The 22,421-nt window shown below is 36.2% G+C and overlaps 1 protein-coding gene across 1 annotated transcript; it reads right to left on the reverse strand.

Annotated features, from left to right (window-relative positions):
* Window positions 1–6,388: 6,388 nt before the first annotated feature.
* On the reverse strand, window positions 6,389–20,043 carry ca12 (carbonic anhydrase 12). Its single transcript, XM_015001936.2, has 9 exons — window positions 19,835–20,043; window positions 19,620–19,640; window positions 15,287–15,466; window positions 14,187–14,329; window positions 11,517–11,612; window positions 11,346–11,409; window positions 10,424–10,581; window positions 10,197–10,323; window positions 6,389–7,544 (listed from the first exon to the last, which is right to left on the reverse strand). Exons 1-9 carry the CDS (start codon window positions 19,896–19,898, stop codon window positions 6,895–6,897), a joined length of 1,503 nt encoding a protein of 500 aa, XP_014857422.2. The 5' UTR covers window positions 19,899–20,043; the 3' UTR covers window positions 6,389–6,894.
* Window positions 20,044–22,421: the final 2,378 nt, after the last annotated feature.

The raw sequence follows: 22,421 nt of genomic DNA on the forward strand, positions 1-22,421 counted from the left end.
CAAATCAGTGGACTTCAACCAAAGTTAGTTCCTTTACTAGGTGACGCTTGAAAGTAGAACAAAACTGAGAGTGGGTCATATGCCAGTGATGTGTTGAAACCTTGAGAAGGGAAGATGTAGATAATGGCTTCTTTTTCAAATGCTTATAAGTCAACCAAGACATTGGAGGTTTGATTGTCAATATAAGTGGCAGCTTTGAAAGGGACTTATCTTCACAACTATATGATGAAACTATTTAGCAAAGAAGGTTTGTAAAATGTTTTGAGGGACAATTCAAGGGGAGAAAACAAAACTAGTTTAATAAGATTGTTAGGCCAAGTTACTAACCAATAAAGTTACTTTAAGGCTCCATATTCAGTTCCTGAAGCAGTCAGGTCTGAGGAACAGAAAATCCTGATAAAGATTCAGAAGAGCAAACCCAAGCCACTTTCTGAGAAACTATTAGCACTCTGCAATTTTTTTAAAATCAAAAATTAAATTTTATCTCGTCTGCATTACTAGGTACCTATGAAATAATCACAGCACTGGAAATTATTTCATTAAGTAAGGCATAAATATTCTGGTTTCAAGTTCTTTGTTGGGTCAGGGAGGGAGTTCAAAACAGTTTTTAATATTTATGCCACCTCTTCATTACAGTTAGCTTTCATAAGTGATCCCACTATAGCACATGTGTCAAACTCAAGGCCCGCGGGCCACATGTTGCCTGCCATGTCATTTTATGTGGCCCACCCCAACATTTTATAGACCGATGATTGACTTAAAATAGGTTTTGAGCACAAATTGACTACAAACTACATCTCCCACAATGCATTCCGATTGTTACCAGCCAACATTATGGGTTCTCGCCACTAGAGAGCAGCAGAGTCCCCTCAAGCTGCTTATTGATTTTCCCAGCGAATAAAACTGAGATATCGACAAGCTAACATCAAAACGTCCAAGAAAAGAAAAATCGATTTACAAGTAAGACTGTGAATGAAGATGTGTCTGAGTTGGTGTCAGGGCGGCAGGTCGCACTAGACTTTTTTTGTTATCCGTTATCTTGACCGACAACATAAAAAAAAGTCGGCCATGTACTATTTTTATCCGTGAAATTACAATCATATTAACATCGGCTATTTAGTCGCATTTTATGCGGTTTAGTTAATATTCACCGTGAATCCAGATCCCATCACAAATTAAGCAGATAAATGCATCTACATTTTTCTCGTAGTGACAAAAACCACTGACTGAGGCCCCAATAACTTTTAATAAATTAAATTAAGCGACTTCACTTAAATTAGCATCGCTTCACCCGCTGGGGTCTGAACGCACTTCCTCATGGTTCCCATCTGCAGAAAAATCTGCGCTAATTCATCAGTCAGTTGGATCTGTCTGATCCAAACAGATCAACTGAACTCTGTGAGTGTTTTACCCTGCACAGTCCGGTGTGAGCTTTTACCAGGATTTTTTTTATTTATTTATTTTTTTTTTTGCGTGGTTTCGCTTCTCCAAAACAGACAGATGTTACGTCTGCAGCTCCTCCAGAGCGCCGCTCTCCTGGGTAACATGAACCCAGAAGGCTCCATTTGTTAAATCCGCTGGATGAGTTACTCCCATTGGTTTCTAAGTCTTCGCAGCGGCGGAGCAGTGTCCGCAGTGGTTGAGCTGCGGACTGCGCATGTTACAGTCTAATTAACTTTTGCATCGTCATTTATTTCCTCAAGATAAACTGCCGGCTCCTCAAATGGATTAACATAACGTTGCATTCTCTTTAGTTTTCTCTGGTCTGTAATGGAGATTTGAATTTAACGCTCCATTTCAACCAAAGGTTTGTAATGCGCTTCCTAACCATTTTTTATTTGTAAGTATTGATTTTATTTCATAGCCATTTGGCCAAGTCTCTGTAGAACCATTTGTATCTACTAATGACATCTTCAATACATTTTTTGATCCCAGGCTTAGTTTATGGACTGAACAGACAGAAACAGTTACCATTATACATTTTGAACTGTTGATTTTATTTTTGTACCATTTTTTAATGGTTCAAAAATACATTTTACACTTATTTTAAAGTGTTGATTTTATTTTTGAACCATTTTTTAATTGTAAAGTGTTGATTTGTTTTTGAACCATTTTTAATTTTGAAGTGTTGATTTTATTTTTGAACCCTTATTTATTTTGAACCATTTTTAATTTTAAAGTGTTGATTTCATTTTTGAACCCTTGTTTATTTTGAAGTGTTGATTTTGTTTTTGAACCCTTATTTGTTTTGAAGTGTTGGTTTTGAACCCTTATTTATTTTGAAGTGTTGGTTTTATTTTTGAAGTGTTGATTGTCTGAAAGACCTCAGACATGAATTGCCCCATATGGGGTTTGAACCGATGACCTCAGCATTACCAGCACGGTGCTCTAACCTGCTGAGCTAACCTACCTTATGAATTTAAGAAGAACTTACATGATCTTGATAAAAGTGCTTATATTCTAATGTTTTTCAAAACAACATACATAATATTTTATTTTCCAGAGATTTTGTATTTTGAAGTGTTAATTGTATTTTTGAACCATTTTTAATTTTCAAGTGTTGATTGTATTTCAGAGATGGTTTTTTTTATTTTAATGTGTTAATTTTATTTTTGAACCATTTTTTATTTGTAAGTATTGATTTTATTTTATAGCCATTTAGTCAAGTCTCTGTAGAACCATTTGTCTCTGCTAATGACATCTTCAATACAATTTTTTGATCCCAGGCTTAGTTTATGGACTGTGATGTGAAATTAGGCACCATTATAAGTCTGACAGTTTGTTCACCAAGTTACTGTGCTCTCTGAGAGGATCTGTGGTATAAGTATTTGACATTGTTCCATGCCAATGGTTGACATTAGTCTTTAACAAAATGTGGATCATCTACCAGGAACAGTGGAAAGAGCATGAGTTTCTGTAGTGTAGTGGTTATCACGTTTGCTTTACATGCAAAAGGTCTCTGGTTTGAAACCAGACAGAAACAGATTTAGTGTTTTTCTATTCATCACAGGTGTTTACTAAAGGTCAACAAGGGTTCTGTGGTGCCATGGTCTGTACTCTGAATCCAGGCATCTCAGTGCAAGCCTCAGTTGAAATTTTCATGCATTGCATCTCACATCATCAACTTTGGAACCTCAAACTTAAACAAAGTGGACAAGTTCAGTTCCTGTAGTGTAGTGGTTATCATGTTTGCTTTACACGCAAAAGGTCTCTGGTTCGAAACCAGACAGAAACGGGTTTTGTAGGTTATGCATCTCTTGGGGTGCAGTGAGACAACAAGAGCCTTCCTCTTTCGTGATGGTTCATCGACTTCAATGTAGGCTTCTTTGAAATTGAAGCTCATTATAAGCCTCTACAGAACTGAATGAGGGAAGTCAACCTTTTGTCTGGGGTGTTTTAGCAGGGATGCACTCCTGATTTGTACCGTCAATGTGGCCCGTTGAGGGTGGCCAATATGCTGAAGTGGCCCTTGGTGAAATTGAGTTTGACACCCCTGCACTATAGGGAGGATCACACAGATCACAACTTATGATGGCTTATCTGTGACTTTGCTGTAATCGCCTAATAATAATGTCAGAGTTCAAGATGCACAGAAATGCATGCTATCGCACTCTGCGGGCACTGATTTTGAAGGGTTGTATAATTTAGTATAACAACTGAACCTGGTATTTTTCAAATATTTTGAAGGATCTCGAGAAACTTTTGCAGGTTCTTGCGAAAGTCAGAATCCCTTTCTTTTTTCTCTCCATGTCCCCTTGCGGACTCAGCAAGAGACAACAGTTGTCATTTAAAAACGTTTAAACTTTTCAATAACATAGAAATGACCACTGGATGATTGCGTTTGTGTTTTGTGTGTGGGTGTGTGTGCGTGTGTGTGTGTGTGTGTGTTTGGTTTGTATTCTCAAACGCTCCGTGGGTCATGACATATGGCTGTTCACAACAAGCCAGCAGATTCTGTTAAAGCCTACTTCATGTTAAAGGGCAGCATTTCCTTCCACTGTCGATATGTTTATGATATACGTTAATGTAGGATGCGGAATTGCTGCAAAGTCAACAAAACATTGCAAGCAATTATTTAATAACTATGATCAAATTGGAATGTGCGTACTTGACTTGGAATTTGTCTGTATGATTGGATTAAAGTTCCTTTCTGTTCAAAGTGCCTTTAGATGAGGTGTTGTGAATTTGTGCTGCACAAACTGAATTGATTTGAATCAAAAAGAAATTCTACTCAAACCGTTTCACTAAATGTCTCTGCATCAAAAGGAAATGGAAGTTAAGCTTAGTTGAAGTGATGGCTTCCTGTGGCTGTGGATTCGTGGTTTTTCAACTTCTGAGGGCAGCCGAAAGTGACATTCCGCATAAATCTCAGCAGCTGATCCTAACTCAGCAACAGTCCCAACATCACACTGACTCTGTATTCCTGGCAAATTCTGAAAAGTTTCTCTGACCTCTGGTTGGTATAGAAAATCAAGTTTCTTTGTTATAAATAACATTTTGATAACAACTAAATATAACATAACTACTTGTCCATGGTTTCCTCAGAAAACCTGCTAAGCCCGTAGGGGCATTAGGGCGCTCCACAATTGTCCCACCATGTTTTTGCGTTAAAAAAATGTCAAAAGTTACAAAAGTTTGGCGGTGAATGAGCAAGCATCATAATTTGGAAATAAGAGCGTGTGAGGTCAACGGCCAGATGCAGGGATGCCGTAATTGGTGCACACCCACTCGGGGCCCAGTTCAATGAATCAACTATAAACCTAGCTTAATCTGTCTTTACTGTTGCTGTTACTGGTGTATAAAAAAAAACCTTTACTTAAAATAAACCAACGACACAAGTAAAGCCTGATGCCTCACCAGGAAACTGGAAACTGGAAAACCTGTTGACTCTGCTATAAAATGCCAATATGTGCCTGGGAAATACATTACTCCTCCTCGCTCCTTTAAATCTTAACTTCTGCTGCCTCAAACCTAGTCAAAGTTTCTACAATGTGCGTTTTCTTCAGTTATACTAGAAAGATATAGTATCTTGGTTTTTGATCTTTGAAAAACAACAACAACGACAAAAACACTAATTTCATGCACTCTTAACATCCACTGCAAGCAATCTTCAGACTACAAAATTATGTATTCCGGTCACATTTGCGTTGTTTGGAAACTTTTCTTTTAAATCTTTTGTTGTTGTTGTTGTTGTTATAAACATCAACAATAATTAAAAAAGAATACATTTTATTTGAGGGTGGGTTTCTAAAATCTAAGCTGACCTTAGAGAGAAGAAAAAAAGATAAACAGCTAAAAATAAACAGCTTGAACGGGTGTGTTTTGAGCTGTTAGAAAGAGAAAGATGTAATATCCTGAAACTTCACATTCTTACTAAATACTAATAAGGTCCAATAACCATCCCCACAATTACAAATGTTATCCCACTTATTTATGTGGCGTCTCACTGTCGTGGGACTAGTTTCACAAATTATTCTTATAGAGTTCACTTTGTGAAGGCACAAACACTTTAAACTTTGCTGTTAAATTTAGAACTGCAGATTTCTTCAGAGTTCAAGATACACCAGGTCTGAACTATTCGCAAAGGCTTGTGTTCGTAATTGTTTTTAAGTGAATTTGAAAAATTTTACCTTTGCATAGTTTTTATTTTTTCCTTTGACTTACCGTTTTTGCCTTAACCGGCAGCATATTAATGGGACAATAAGAACAACTCCCAGGATGGAGCAGCTCACCAATATGGGAACCAGTAAACCTGCAGAGTAGAGAGGAAGCAGAGTGGGTTGTGTAATAGCTATGGCGTTAAAGATTATTCTTTATGTGTTTACTTTACAGGTTAACATGGACATTACTGCATTGATGAGGTCAGGGGTAAGTTCTGTCTTTTATGGTGTATTTACAATCTACACTAGAAGTAATGTGTTACAAGTAGAGGATTTTCTGTTTGTTTCAGTAAATAGGATATTTCATTCAAAACATTATTTGAAAACCAAACATATAAAATCAACATACCGGTCTTTATCCAAAAAGAGTCATCTGAGTGCCAGAAAGAAAGAGAAAAGAAGCAATGGTAAAATACAAAAGAACACACACATCAGTATCACAGAAAAATGTAAAATAATATCATTTATAACTGTTAAGGTGTCATATTTATGTGTTTGTATAAGACAAATATTTTTTAAGGCACTGTATCTTGAGCAAGATATTTCATAACTATAAAAACTATAAAAGTGTTTTACTATGGAGTCTATATGTGGAAACATTTGTTTAATTATTTGTGCACAAAATATCTCTTGCTTTTTAAACTCAGATTCTGTTCAATCTTCTTTTTAAAATAAAAAATCTTCTGATTTATAGATAAAGTGTGAAATAAGAGAACAGATTTGTCATGTTTCATTCAAGTAAGGTGCTTTTATTTATAGTAGCATTTGGCTTTTATTGATAGTAGCATTTCACGCCATGCCCTTTTTAACTTCATTGCTGCCAAGGGCAACCTGAAAAGTATCAAAAAATGTTAGAGAACACAAAGAAAACTACATCTCTACATACCGTCTTTACAAAGATAGCTGCAAAGTCATCACACTAGAGAAACGTTTCAGCTCTACATATCCTATGTAAAATATGTTCTCATCTACTTTGAGGAGCTATCGATGATCCCAAAGTCAGCCAGAAATATGCTGTAAACCACATTTAAAAACAACAAAATGACTTTATTTACAAATTGATTATAGTCCTGAGTTCATTTGCATATAACCACATACATATCTGAGAGTGCATGATTAACAATTATTAAATACAACGTGTTTAAGGCAGGTTTGGAGAAAAGAAAGGATAAAAAATAGTCTTTCGTTGTTGTCAGCTACAAAACCAACTTTGTGAGCTATGTCTGGAATCTCTCTAGTCTTCCCACTCCATTGGCAAAAGCCAGGGATGTGGATGGTGCTGCCTCAGAGGTTTCTGTGGAGCAGCAGAGGAAAGGCCACCGTGCTTTGTCTGTGACCCTTCATGTTTAGTTGCCACTGAAGTCTTCTGATGATTCATCAAGGCTTTTGTCAGGGAGCGGTCCAATTCCAAAGCCTCATCCTTTGGACGTCTGCAGAGAATCCATCTAATGGTAGAGAGGGCTAAATCTGACTTACAGTCTAGATAGCTCTTGAGGTTGAGCTCTGGGTAAATTTTGTCTTTGAGAGCTTCAACCAACTCATTCCCCACGTGGGACTGTTTGAGCTGATGGGAAACGCTCTGCTCCATTGAAGTGTAGCAAAGCGTGTTTTCAGCCGTTCCCAGCTTTCCCACATAGCAGTTGGTCTGACTCTTCTTCCAAAGAGTTGGATTCTTAGTTTGCTGCTTTGGTTTGGCCAGCGTCACACTCTGCCGGCTCATGGGATCTTTTTTCTTGCCAGCTCGGAGTGTCTGTGAACCACTCGGCAGGAGCTGATACAGCCCTTCATCTGCCAAGTCTGCAAGGTCGCCAGCCAGCAGCTGCTGAACAACTCGCTTCCTCGTGAATGGAGGTGAAACTGTAAGAATACCATGCAGTCCTCTGCCTGCATCAGACACAGAGCCAGTATTATTAAAACATCCCAGAATATCGGGTATTTCTTCGCAATGATCTTGCCTTTTCAACTCTGCCATGCAACAGCTCAGAGGAGAGTGAGGTCTGTCAGTTCCTAAAATGCTTCTCAGGAATTTTGTTAGCAAAGGCTTTTAAAAAGTGCCAGCAAAGCTACCACAAAAAGTTTTGCTGAGAGAGAAACACCGAAAATGAGGAAAAACATGCACATACATACCCCAAGATATGAAGCAAGTTACCATAAAATGTGGTAAACCACACTGCAAATGCAAACATGGTATTCAATTGAAATTTGCTATCAACTGTCACTTTTAGTAAGTTACTAAGAATTTGTGGTAGAAAAGCCTCCAACTCATTCTATTTGACTGGGATTAATTTAGAAAAAGTATGTTTTTGATAACTGTGCTTTGACTCAATACTACATACATCCAAGTTGAGTTTATTTTTTGTTCTGGAGCCAGTAATGTATCTCATCTGACTCGTGAAGAGAGACTAAGCCTGGCGTTTCCATGAATACGGTCACATTCACTTAGTGCAACATCTGAACAAGTCTCAATGTATAGTTTTATCTTCAGATGGGTTGTTAGCACTATGCTAACTTTTGTTGCCAACAATAACAGTCTGTGCTTGTCAAATACAGGACTACCGTTGAGTGTCGACCTGTGATCACCACAGTCAACTAACTTAAAGTTTTTTGAGCGGGTTTGTGTGGGGCTTGAGATCATCACATTGATCTCACACTGATGATTGAGAGTGAGATTGATCTTTATTTACTGCATATTTTATCAGACAGAATATTTTAAAATAAAAATATGCATTTCAAATATTTTATGTAATTAATAATTCTGTTAAGCAGGACTGCAGAGTGGTGCAGTGGTGCAGTCGTAAAGCACAACCCGTGCATGGAGGCCTTTAGTCCCCGACGTGGCTCTTATAGGCTCGAGTCCTGACCTGATGACCTTTGCCATGTGATTTCCCCTTCTCTCATTATCCACTTTCCTGTCTGATTGCTCTGAAATAAAGGCCACTAGAGACAATAAAATCTTAGTAAAAAGAAATAATAAGTTCCTCGGTTTAATAATAGATGACAAAATCAGTTGGAAACCTCATATTAAACATTTACAGAGTAAACTCAGTAGAAGTATATCCATATTGGCTAGAGCTAGACGTGTATTGAATGCTAAATCACTTCATATTCTATATAACTCTCTGATTTTACCATATCTATCATATTGCTGTGAAGTGTGGGGAGTTAATTACAAGAGCTCTTTACATCCGGTAACCGTCCTACAGAAACGAGCCATTAGAATCATCCATAATGTCGGTTATTATGAGCATACAAACCCGCTCTTCATAAAATCCAGAATTCTCAAATTTGACGAGCTTGTAGAATTTAAAATGGCTCAATTTATGTTCAAAGTATCTAAAAAGTTGTTACCTGAGCACATACAGAGCACGTTTTCTGAAAGAGAAGGGGGGTATAACTTAAGGGGTCACTCAAACTTCAAGATCCGCAATTTTAGAACAACAAGAAAAAGCTTCTGTATTTCAATTAAAGGTGTAAAGTTATGGAACAAGTTACATGAAGATTTAAAACAAAGCAATAGTTTAACACAATTCAAAAGAAAGTACAAAGAGGTAATTTTCAATAGATACACATACGGGTGATGGAAAGCAATAAGGTGTGTATTGCAGATAACTTGGTGTAAGGGTTTAGAAAGACAAACCAGCATAAAATGGGAAAATGTATAGGTAAATATTAGTAACTGTTACTTCTGACTGCCACTTTGATTTTGATTTTTTTAATGACAGTAGGACTCTAAAGTTTCAAGTGTTTAGGGGGTAGGAGTTTATAAGTTCTCACTTCTTCCTACCCCATTTTGAGCATGATATGTTAACTGAAACAAAAAAATCTGTATTTTCTCTTCTTTCTTATGCACTTCTTGTTACTGTGCACTATTTTATTTTTATATTTGTATCATGTTCGAATAAAATTTCATTTCATTTCATAAAAAAAAAATGAGAGAGAGGAAGGTCAAGGACTCATTCAAGAAATTTGGTTTATTTAAGTGAACTTGAATAAACCAAGTAGTAGTTGTAGTAGTAAGTAGTAAGTTGTAGGTGTTTAGTCATTATAATGGAGACTACATTTATATCAAGCAATCCACACAACTAAAAAAAAATAAGTTAACGCATGACAAATTACTTATTTCTTTTTTATTAGTTGTACTACATGATTTAGTGCTGCTTACTTAAAATAAATGAAGTTTTTTATTTTTTTTTACTAATTTTAAGCTTACTTGAAGCATTGAGTTTGAATAATTTATTTTTAAGTAATGTGAACTAATTTGATTTTACAGTGCAGGCAACCACATGGATGTTTCACAGAGTGCCAGTGATGGCTTTTTCAAATGTCAATAACAAGACATAGGCTGCCTTCATTAAAAAGCATAAATAATAGGTAATATTGCTAGCACAAAACACAGCCACAAGCAAGTAATTCCCTACAACCCAAAGTCAGAGCCAAAAACACATTCAAAAGCAGTTTTTAAGCCATTCTAAAAGCAGCACAATGTGTTTTTTTCCTCTCTTCTTTTAAGCAAAACATATAAAAGCTCATATTAACCTTCCTTGAAAGAGACCAGGACAACACGGCTGTCGATGGGCTGTGGCTTCCTGAAATTGTTATTTAGTGGGGTAACCTCTGGGTTTTGGACACTGGAGGCGTGTAGGGACGTTACTAGAGCCAGATACTTGGAAAAAAAAAGAAATGGGTCAAACATAAAAGTTATGAACATGCAGCATTAACACTTCTAAAATATATGGTAAAATATGCATTTAATGTGAAAGTACCTGCTGGCGAGAAATGGTGACATGATTTCGAAAAACTGTCCAAAGCACGCTCGGAAAACACGGAGGAGTCGTCAGTGACCCGTCGTATCGGTAATATTCATCCAAACGAGCAGGGAGCAGTTCTCTAACGTTAAAACCAGGTACCCGCACTTCAAAATCTGAGAACACAAAATAACAGATATGAAGTAAAATTTGGTTTACTTTGCTTGACAATCTCTCATGGTCTACCATGTTTCGGAGACAACATGCTTGGGCTGAAATTTTAAGAGAAAAAAAAATCTCTTTTTGTTTTCATATTTATGTTACTGTTTATGCTTGTTTTGCCTTTTTTCTTTTTGCAAAGAAGGTTGGCATTGTGAATCACCTCCATTCATCCAATTCCTTTGTCTAGCAGGATGAGTCCAATGTCACAAATCTTAAACTGTTTGCTTGAACATGACAATGAGGCAATGAAGAATTAATACAATTCCAAAGAGAAAGGATAAAGCATCAAACGTACAGCTAGATGTACCATACAATGTGAAACTGTTGGTACCAGCAGCTTGTCTGTTTATTCACAGGATCCATTAACATAAAGAGCCACAAACAGTATTTTACTGAATATATAAGTCAAATGAGCTCTTTATTATTATGTACAAAGATGCCCAATAGATTAAGGATCATTGAGTACAGAACAGTTTACTATTCATAAAAGCTTAAGAGACTCCATATGTGAATGTACACTTCACCTGTTGATTTCTCATGTTGTCAGAATAACAGAAAAATACTGACCCAAATGCACTGCACCAATAAACTAAGGGTAGGCATCGATATAGGATTCTGATTTTGTTAAATTAGTTAATGTGCAATATTTATATTAAACAATATTAAGGAAAAATCATTAATCTTGTTTCTTTTTTTTTAAATCTAATCTATTACTCACTTTTGTATCTGGCACCATTGATAAACCTCAGAATCTGCTCATAGGCAGGATTGAAATCTCCAATCTATGGAGAAAGAGTCATTAGATGATTAAACTCTACAAACAAAATGCACAAATAAAGTGCACTTTATAAAGTTCATTTTCACTTTATAAAGATCCACAAAGTCTCACCTTAATGAGGACACCCAGCACTGCCAAACCATCAGATTTATCTACAGCAGTGTTAATGTCAGGGTACTTGTCCGAATTGTAATGTACTATATGCAGCTGTGGGAAAAAAAGAAAATAAATAAATAAAAGAAAATGTCAACATTTTCAAAAGAAGCAACAAAACAAGACAAAGAAAGAGAAGTATGAGTTGTCACTTTTCACTATCTAGAGGAGCTTCATGCTTAATCTATGTAAAGTGTGATAAAAAAAAGCCTTTTTGTTGAAAATGTATGCTTTATAAGGTGAACTAAATCTAAGAATATGAGTACGGGCCCCTTTTCCTATTAAAAACATCACCGCCACCAATTGCCTTTCATTTCATTACAGATTTGGTTGAATCTGCAAGAGGGGGCCAAGTTGTATTTGTGAACAAATCGAGCTCAAATACAAAGACTAAACTCAGAGCATCAGACTGTATCTATTATAAAACAACAATCAAACTATGCGGATTATTATTCACACTTTTACAAAATCTTAATTTTAAATGTTGAGCAATTTTAAATATTTTAATTTATCTATTTTGAAAAGGTTAAATGTTTATTAGTGTGCTCATTTTATTAAGCAAATGTTATAATTATAGTTTTGGAGGTGTGAAGGCCCTAAGCAGGTGCTTAATTTGTTTATGCTTTGGGCCGGTTCTGTTTAAGACTCACAAAAGAGAATAGATTTAACATTGACACTAGTGTTCAGCCCACCAAATCAACCACTAATGCAACTAGAAAAAATTTTTTTTTTTCCTTTACCAAAATTTTGTCATGTTTGTGAAAACGTATATTCCATTCTACTAATATAGAGCATAAGCAAATGCCAGTCAGAAGGAAGTTACGGTCATAATGACTTCCCGTCAGTTTGAGGACAAAGTCAAGCTTGTCATTGAGGGCAAATTTAATGATAATGTGTATGCAGACTAACGTATGCATTTTCACTGTTTCTGGGAAATGATTCATTCCTCCTCATTTCACCCCATAAAAAGGACCTCTCATCATGGAATTGTGGTCCTGAAGCTTGGAGAGTCTTCAAGGAGATATATGTCATTAAGCTAAAGTCAAAACTCACCACCTTGGATGTGGTTGCTGTAAGGGAGGCACAGTAAAATAAAATTCACCCAGGTGTGATAACATCCAGCCACTTTGAATCAAATGAAGAAACATTAAATAAAATGGTCTGTTTTCCATTATTTAAACTGCACTACCAGATCATCTCATTTCCAGATGTAAACTACAACATATAATTGTCTTCTGTGTTAAGCCCTTAAAATCCTGCTGGGGTGAAACACAACAGGGCAGCATAAGTGGGCCGTGAGTGGACTTCTATCCTGTTTTAGAGCAAAAGACACGATGGACCACAATATGTGAATCTTACTGTTAAAAGACGTTTTTGAAGCCGTCTTGGAGACTGGTTAAAATTTTAATACAGTGTCAGGAAAATGCAACAGATGCAAAACAGAGTTTCTTCAGAATGAGCTGCATGAACAGTATATTGTGTCATCATCTCTGATGTCAGTGCCAATCAAAAGGACTTCATTTTTGTCATGAAGCATCAAATCAGGAGAGAGATGTTGTCATCTCAAGTAGCAGATAAAATGAGGGTCATTTATGTGAATATTATGCATGGTTTTATTACATTGACATGTTATCGCTGTTTTGTTTGAGATCTTTTTATAACTGTAGATAATACTTACATTTTGTTTCAAATGTATATTCTGCTTCGCTGTTTGAAATGTAAACTCTACAAATGAAAGTCATATATGTTCTAATATTTGTATTTGTTTTAAGCTGAAGGGTCTCTAGTCAGTTACTGTTTATTCAATGTCACATGCTGTTTTTATTTTTGTTTTTTAATTATGTAAAGCACCTTGAAATGCCTTGCTGCTGAAATGTGCTATGCAAATAAAATTTGATTGATTGATTGATTGATTGATTGATTGATTGATTGATTGATTGATTGATTGATTGATTGATTGATTGATTGATTGATAAAAGATTGTACAGCCCTTTCAGTGGTTAATGCCATAATCAAAAAATGTAATGGCCTTGTTGGTTTACGAGGTCTTTTTTTTTTGGCTTATTGAATAAAATCATTTGAAAACTGCTTTATGTATCTACTCAGATTGTCTTTATAGAATAGTAAATTTTGTTTGATTTTCCTAAGCATTCAAGTGGAATGACAAAGCAAAAAACAGAATAAAACTATAAGAGGGAAAACATTTTCACACCACTGTACATTGAGCTCTACCACTTTTTTTAAGAGGAGATGTCGAATATCCTCCCTGAATTATACCTGAAACTTGTTGGCTACAAAAATGTAAAAAAAAAAATAATAATAAAAATGGCGTATTCAAGGCACAACCAACTGCAAGAGACTGAAGTAAATCATTGTAGGAGTAATTGGTGTTAGAGAAACAATTGGTGTTTCTCTAACACCAATTAGAGAAAATTCACACTAAATTCAAGCTTGTACACCCGATTTTTGTTATTAAAATTCCATCAAGTTGATCTGATTAAAAGAATTAAATTAACAGGACATTTGCATGAACCATCCTGGAAATGTAAGTAAATTAGCAGAATTGAGATTCTTTTATATGCCATCTTGTAAATAAACACTGAGAAAGAGAAATTGTGGTCAGTTTACCTCTGCTGCAAACTGCTTGCTGTCCACCAAGTGTTCAGATCCTGTAGGCCAATTGGAGGAGCCCCAGTGGAAATGGAGCTGGGCTGCAGTGAACTGATTTGGCAAGCCGGCGACGTACATCGTCGGGGGCAAAGATAGTTTCACTGCGAATCAATTGAAATCAACAACAAAGATTCACTTTTGACTTACAACAATCAGCATGCGTTCATTTTAACCTCATCTGAAGTGAGGAGGTCAGGACGGCCCTGCTCTGAGACCCCAAGGTCAAGAGGCTGCATCGAACACAGCTAGTGTTGGAGTGATTCAACATGTTCACGCGTGTGTCATGACTGCTTACGCATGAAAAACCCTCGTCAGCTCTTTTCAAACACACGTCACACCAGCATGCCACTCAGCTTGTGGTGTGAAGGTCCATCACATATGCAAACATAAGCATTTGTCTGCTCTTTGCATTCTGTCACCTGTTTAAAAAAAAAAAAAGTACACTTACAGAGATTTCTCATGTTGAATCATCACTGTGACCCAGGAGACGTCGCATGCATGTTAAGCACAACTGTCACTGAAATTCCCGATGAAATTCCTGATGGAATTTTGTCAGACATCCATTGAACCAGACGTCCTAAAACCTGCCTAATGCACCACACAAGAATGGTTGTCTGCAGTGTGTCCTCATTGTAAGCTGCTAAAAGATAGCTTACTGTTTGAGATACTGTTAAAAATAGAGACCGCACATAAAACTGATGCAATTTCTGTGGCCTAAAATAAAAGTCATAGCTGAGGAACACCCTTGGCATGAATTTTCTTGGCATGTGGAGCTCTTTCTGTGGACAAAATGACAGCTAAGATAATAAGACAGTGACTACAGAAAATTGCCGTGGCAGATTTGGAAGGACGATCCTCCCTTCGTTTTCTTTGTCTTGCCCCAGAAATTAGCTCTCCACATTTATATGTGGCCATGTCTAATGAATACCTTGTTTACTTAATCTAATTTGATTTAAAGAGATTCTGCATCTCAAAACCAAACAAAGATATTTGTCTGTCTTGATTCAAAATTGTCCCTGTCACCTGCTTTCTTGTGCTTTCTGCACATTTATACTTACAAGAATGTCCGTCGTTTCTAAGAGTGAGTTGTTCCGTCGATGACAGTTTGTAGTTTCGCACCTCAATCGGGCGCAGAGTGGGACTGAACCTCAGTAGGTCTGACGTGATGTGTATTGGAGACTGGAAAGAACCGCCGCAGTAAGGGTATTTGTTGCTCCAGTAATCCTGACCTGTTGAGCCTGTAACAACAGCAGTAAAACACGTTGAAGGTGTTCCTCTGCAGCTGGCAAATCACACATGACAAAAAAAAGCACATATCTGCTTAGATTTAAAGGACCAGTAGTAAGCTTTATATTGCAACTAACATTTTCACTGTGACTTTAATTCCTCTTTTTCAATTTAAAGATGTTAATTGTGTGGGAGGGGGGGAAAAAGGTCTCTGTGTAAATCAAAATAAGTACATTATGTTTAATGCTCAAGATTTCATAAACCATTGAGTGAGTTGTCATAGATGTTACAGGTGTTCTAGAAAAACTGCTGGTGTGTGCAGGATTTACAAGAGTGCATTGAACGTTTTTCATATTTTGCCACGTTACATAGCCTTCAGTGTACTTTATTGGGATTTTATCTGACAGACCAAAACAAAGTAATGCCTGGGTATAAGTCCTAGAACCCTAACCTGCAAATTAGGCTTTGGCTGGAGAGCCTTAAGACAGGAAGATGGTTTCTGTTAATTATAACATTGTTTTATGTCTTGTCCCTGCTCAAATGAATTTGAAGTAAAAACATAGTTGTAATGTGGGGAAAAAAATATTCACGGTTTCCTTTTATTTCTGTAAAAATCTGAAATGTGTATCATGCATTTGTATTCAAGTACCCTTTACTCTGATCCCCTAAGAAAAAAAAAATTGTGTAAATTGCCAACAGAAAGCATCTTGTTTGTAAATTCAGCCAACATTGTGTGTTTTTAAGAAGAAATCACACAGGAATGAATCGTGCAGCTTTATGAAGACCTCAGAGATTTGGAGGAGAACATGTTCAACCAAACATCACCATGAAGAGAAAATAAGGTGGGGCAGAGATAAAGATGTGGAGAACTTTAAAACAGGTTATAGGTTCAAAAAATGTTGAGCTCCAAAAAATCCTCTTAAACTGACTGAGCAGGTGAGGAGCACATTAATCACAGATGCATCAAAGAGGCCCATGGTTTCTCTGGAAGACCTGCAGAGATCTACAGCTTAGGTGCAAGACTGTCCAGAGGATAACTATTTGTGTTCCTATGCCACAAAACTGGAATTTACAGAAGGAAGGTAAAAAGAGCTAATGATGGATGGAAGCCTAAATCAGCTGTTTGTAGTTTGCCACAAGCTGTGTAGAGAGCATAGGGTGGAAATTTTAGGGCTGTATGATAAATAAATGATAAATAGACTGTACTTGTATAATGCTTTATCTAGTCCAGAGGACTCCAAAGCGCTTTACATTCAGTCATATACACACGTTCACATAGTGTGGTGGTGTATAGCCAGGGCTACCATGCACCACCAGCAGGCGAGGTGGGTGAAGTGTGCTGCTCTAGAAGACAACTACTAAGACAGACAGAGCAGGGGTTTGAACTGGCAACCCACCAGTTACTAAACACATTCCTACCACAGCTGCTCCTATTGAGTGGTTAAAAAAAAAAATCATCATCTCCCTCAATACCATTCCCATTGTGACACACAGTTGTGTTGCACTGTTCTTCTGCACAAACAGCAAAAGTGGTCAAAGTTGATGGAAATCCCGATGCAGCCAAATACAAGACAATCCTGGAAGAATTGGCTGCAAAAAAGGTTAAGGCAGAGGCAGAGGTATGATTTAAATCAACACGTATTCTTAAGGTAATGGTTCTCAGACAGCTGCTGGTCAGATGCTTTCCATTCATGCTGATGAAGTTTGAGCTCTTTGGGAGCAATAAAAAAGACTCACACAAAAGTCTGTAGCTGTACAAAGCTGGTAGCCATATCCCAACAGACCTGAAGCTGTAATTGCAGTAAATGGTGGTTCTATTAAGTACTGAAACACAGGGGACAACTCTGTCTTCATCTAATAAGTGGTTTCCATTTACCACAAGATGGCAAACATGACCACATTTTTCTAGTCTTGCACTTTTACAAAGTGACCTCAACTGCATGGTCATGTCTCTTTGTGATGTGTCTGCAAAATAAATTAGTCACAGTAACAATGACCTTCAAAGTAAAGCTTAAGTTTAAAAAAAAAAAGAAGAATTCTATAGCTATTCAAGTTAGAGCACCAATCATGATAAAAGACGACAGTTTTGGGATGAATTTGATCAGTGATTTGAAAAGCACTGAAAACGTACACCCCCGCTGAGTGTTTGGCACTAAATCATCCCCCATCAGGAATTAATTTGATATTTCACCATTGAGCAGATCCCAGCCAGCCATGGTTAATAATGAATGATGCAGCATGAAGCTGTTGCCTAAGAGACATTCAGATAAATGTGCATCAATTGCATCATGAATGCCAAAGAGTTTGGTGCAATGCCCAAAGTTCAACTGAGGAAAATCCACCAACACTCAGTGAAAGAAATGCAGACTTATATCTATAATTATTCACTCTTCGCCTCATTTGTGCTCTAATTTGAGACAGGCTGTCCTTCAGCTCAATCTGATGGTCCTTTGGTAGTGCCTGCTTGATCATATGTGCTGGTGGGTAATTTCCTAAATACAGTCTTTTCTGTGCAGAAGGAACCATAAATTAAAAGGGTTAGAACATTTTTTAGAGTACTCTATTCAGAGCCGCCACGATTAACGTCACAAATTAAAATTTACTGTTTGTCCTCTGCTAGAGGGTGACGTGTTGAAGTTGGGATAAATTGCATGACTCAGCAGGGGACTTGTCAACAGAAAGTGCTACCAGCCTTAGAAATGACTCGACTACCATGACACAAAGCCTCTCAGGGCTCTGGATGTGAAGTGCAGATGAAATGTAGTAGTAGCAGTCTGGAAATGTGGGATTTTCTTTTTAAACTGCTTAATGTGATTTAATGAACTAGGTCCATAAGATGTTACCAGACATTTTTAAAACTTTATTTGAATTTATTTAAATTGGGTGTCTTACATTTTAGATGGGGATATTAGTACATAAACACCAGACAAAATAGAAAATAAAGCGTTTGCTAACGATGGCTTTTGTAATGTTTTGTAATGTTGCCTCAAAAAAGAAATGATTTGGCTCACTGAGCAAAACTCTACTCATTGAAGGATTTGGATGCTTATAATTTGGTTTTCTGTAAAATCCACTCCCTGATTGCAAAAGACTGTTTATATGCAGCGATACGGAGACAAGGTCATGTCGTGACCACAGTTTATGTAACAGAGCGTCATGGGTCAAGAAGTTCTCAGACCTAAAGGCATGACACAAAGGCAAGTCAACCACTAATGCAATGTTGTGAATGCAGAGTTTGTAAAAGAACCCTACAATAACACGAGGTGATGATGGTGAGGTAGTGCTGGTGGACCACAGAAGGTTTTATTTTCCTTAGCATACGACACTGCATTTAACACTTCCAGCTGTGTCAGAAATAATATTTCACATGAAACCAAATTCTGATACTCAATTCAATCATCTTCATGCTTAAAACAAAAAGGTTGCAAAAGTTAAAGCTATTTTATCTACATTTTAATTCTAATTTGTTTTGTGCCTTCAATCCACAAAAATAAAAAAAATTAATGCTTAATATTATTCCTTTGCTCACAGTGTTACAGTCTTCTGATAATCTTATTTATCTTATGTTGAAATTCACTTCCAAAAATAATATGGATAAGAACATATTTTGGACAAATTTATTTTAAAATTGAATGTAGAACCAAGTAGAAAGGGAATGAATAATAGTCACGTAATTCTCCAGAAGAAAGGGAATGGACTACATATTTATGCCTATCTTTATTCCATTTTCGAGAAATTAGGTAGTCAGTGTGCCATTATGTTGGTACATGTTTAGAATAAAGGTGTACATAATTCATTTTGGATGTAGACTAAAAATAAATAGTTAATAAAAATGTCTATATATATATATATATATATATATATATATATATATATATATATATATATATATATATATATATATTTATATATATATATATATATATAGATAGATATAGATATATATATATAGATATATATATATATATCTATATATATATCTATATATATATATATGTATATATATATATATATATATATATATATATATATATATATATATATATATATATATATATATATATATATATATATATATATATATATATATATACACCATATACAGTATGTGTGGTGTTCATGCAATTTATTGTAAAAAAAAAAAGTAATAAAATACAGACTTACCACTATACGTCCATTCAGCACCTGAAATGGACAGAAAATAAATGAATAAAATTGTGGTTAAAAATACTTAGAAGCGGTAACTTTTAACACTGATAAATGTCAATAATAAAACGTCAATAATAAAAGCAACCATATGTCATCTCATCCGTGAAGCAGATGTATCGATGTGTACTAAGTACACTGGAAATCCTCAGTTTTTGTAGCCTAGACCTTACCGTGAAGGAAGCTGAGGGAAGTCAGCAGCAGGAGCACCCTGGCGATGAAACTCAAAATGCGCATCTTGACCTCCTCTCAATACACAACTCCGGGATCTTGGAGCACTCGTCTCCAAAAAGCTCTTTTATACCCATGCTGTTGACACAAACTGACGTCAGAGCATCAACAAACTCGGTGGTAAGAGTCATCTAGGGCACCGGAGGGTGACAGCCATGCAGCGGCTCCTTAAGGTCTCCACCTCATGCATGAAGTAGCGCAGCAGTAACGCTGAGCGCGGCGCTCTGTCAGGTGAAGTGTGAGCGCTCCACACTGCAGCAACCTGTTGGCGTTATTACGTCCAAGCCACATGTTTACACTCAGAGTATAAAAGTTTTTTTTTTTTATTCCAGCTTTATTACATATTTTAAACAGTGTACCGAAATGCTACTCCTTTCCACTGCAACGTTTTCTTGCAGATTATTAATTCGTTCTCCGTACAGAGAATGAGTCTGTATGAATCTATGTCGTACATGATGATGCATTCTGTGGCCAGCACTTTCCATTTTATGATAAAAAAAAAATGTCTAGACTTATGGTTGTCTAGACATTTGGATAAAATGTATTAACAGTAAATGTTGGATTATTGGGACTTTTATGATGTTGGTTTTGATTCGTTAAGTCATTCAAGTGTAAAGTGACATTCAGTAATAACCCGGCTTACATTCTGCTGCAAGAAAGATCATGAAGTGTAGCTTGTTATTCTATTCTTTGAACTTTTTCACGTTTTTTGTCTCGTTAACACATTTTAGATTGATTTTATGTCATAAATTAACATCGAAGAAGAGCATAATTGTTATGTAGAGCTGAATTAGGGTAAAAAGAAAAATAGGAAAGAATGTGGTGCAAATACCACTTGTTACAGAATCAGTATTTTGGCACCTGGTGCATAGCTACAGGTCATTCACATTGGACTGAGAGGAAGTTTAGACAGCTTATCAGGCACTAGAAGAGAGACCAGTTCGGCTGTTTATTCAACTGTTTATTCAAAAACAGTTTTGAATAAATTACCAATGGAGAGAAATAGTTTTGTAGTCTTTAATCCTCATATTAAACAAACACGCTGAGTTGTTTTTTTTTTTTTTTTTTTTTTTTTAACTCAACAGCTACATAATAGTTGGAACACATTAAATGATCATTATTGTTGTATATTGCAATGATTATGTCATTTTCCTCTGTTCTTTCTTTTCTATAATCGCATAAGATCTAAACCTCCCCTTGAGATTGTTTGCATCTTGATCATTATTATCTTGGACCAATGTTGGGATAAAGGTCTGTAAAAGCCTATCTTGGCAGCCAATTAGCAAAGATTAAAGGAACGGCACCTGGAATAGTAGTTGGACAACCACATACAACTGGAACTAGTGTAAAGTGTTTAGAGTAAAGTGGATTCAGGTGTTAGAATGGCCGATATTCTACACCTTAATCCAAGGGAGGATCAAAACAAGACTTGGAAACCGACAGTCGCATATGCTCGCCAACCTGACTAAGCTGCAGCTGTTTTTGGATAAATGAACAAAGACTTTAGTCTTCAGATGTGCAAAGTTTAATTCAAAAATACTTTATTGATCTCAAAGGGAACTTGAATAAGTTGGTATAGAAATATACGCCAAAGGATCGTAACTACAGCAAAAACATAGTTATACAAAGTATTGAATCAGGAGGGTTTGTACAAATGCTAGCTTCAGTTTCCAAATCGTTATTTATGAGACAGTTTTAAAAACCACAAATCCCTTTACACCAACTTTATAGCTATGCACTCCTTTTGCATTAGTCACATGAAATCTAAATAAAACGCTTTGCACTTTGAGGTGTTAATGCAACAAAAAGTGGAAGAAAATGAAGGGACGATAATACTTATGAATAGAATGAGATGTATGCACGTCTGAATTTTTTTTTATTTGTCTTTATTTGCTATTTCTCTTAATGATTTTGTGTTTTCTGAGGTTTTGATTTTGCTTGTCAAAGCCAGTTTCTGCTATCTGTTGTGCTTGTGATATATTTATCTTTTGTAATGTACTTAAATTAGATGTTGATTTGTGGACTTACTGTTGATTTAGTATCTTTGTCAGCACAAAGATACTGTGTTCTTTTATCTCTTTTTATCTCTTTCCTAGCTAAAAGCCCACATCGCAACCCTGTGTAATTCTTTCTTGAAAACTGTAATAAAGCAAGGACAAGGAGCTGGAATGTACAATGTGTGTCAAACCACAAAATGGCACTAGAAGCTAACACTTCTTCAGGTCATCTAGGGTCAGATGTAGAAAGAGCACATCTCACAAAACCAAAAAAATAAAAAAATAAGAAAAAAGAAACTGTTGAGCTGTTAGCCTGTGCATTGACTCATTACTGTCCCCTTACATTCTGCAGCAGGAATAGAATTTATTTTATCTGCATATTTTATAAAAATGAGTAACAAAAGAATCAACAAATATATGCAATATGCTTTTGAATCCTATAGATCCACTCTACTGAGTGAAACAAAAAGTCAAATGGTGGTTGGTTAAAAAAAAGTAAATATACAGAGCATTTGTACTTTACAGCCTTGCC

Source organism: Poecilia mexicana, unplaced genomic scaffold (genome assembly GCF_051168715.1).
Source record: "Poecilia mexicana isolate PSO_F unplaced genomic scaffold, ASM5116871v1 scaffold_6, whole genome shotgun sequence".
In the NCBI taxonomy this organism is placed as follows: Eukaryota; Metazoa; Chordata; class Actinopteri; order Cyprinodontiformes; family Poeciliidae; genus Poecilia; species Poecilia mexicana.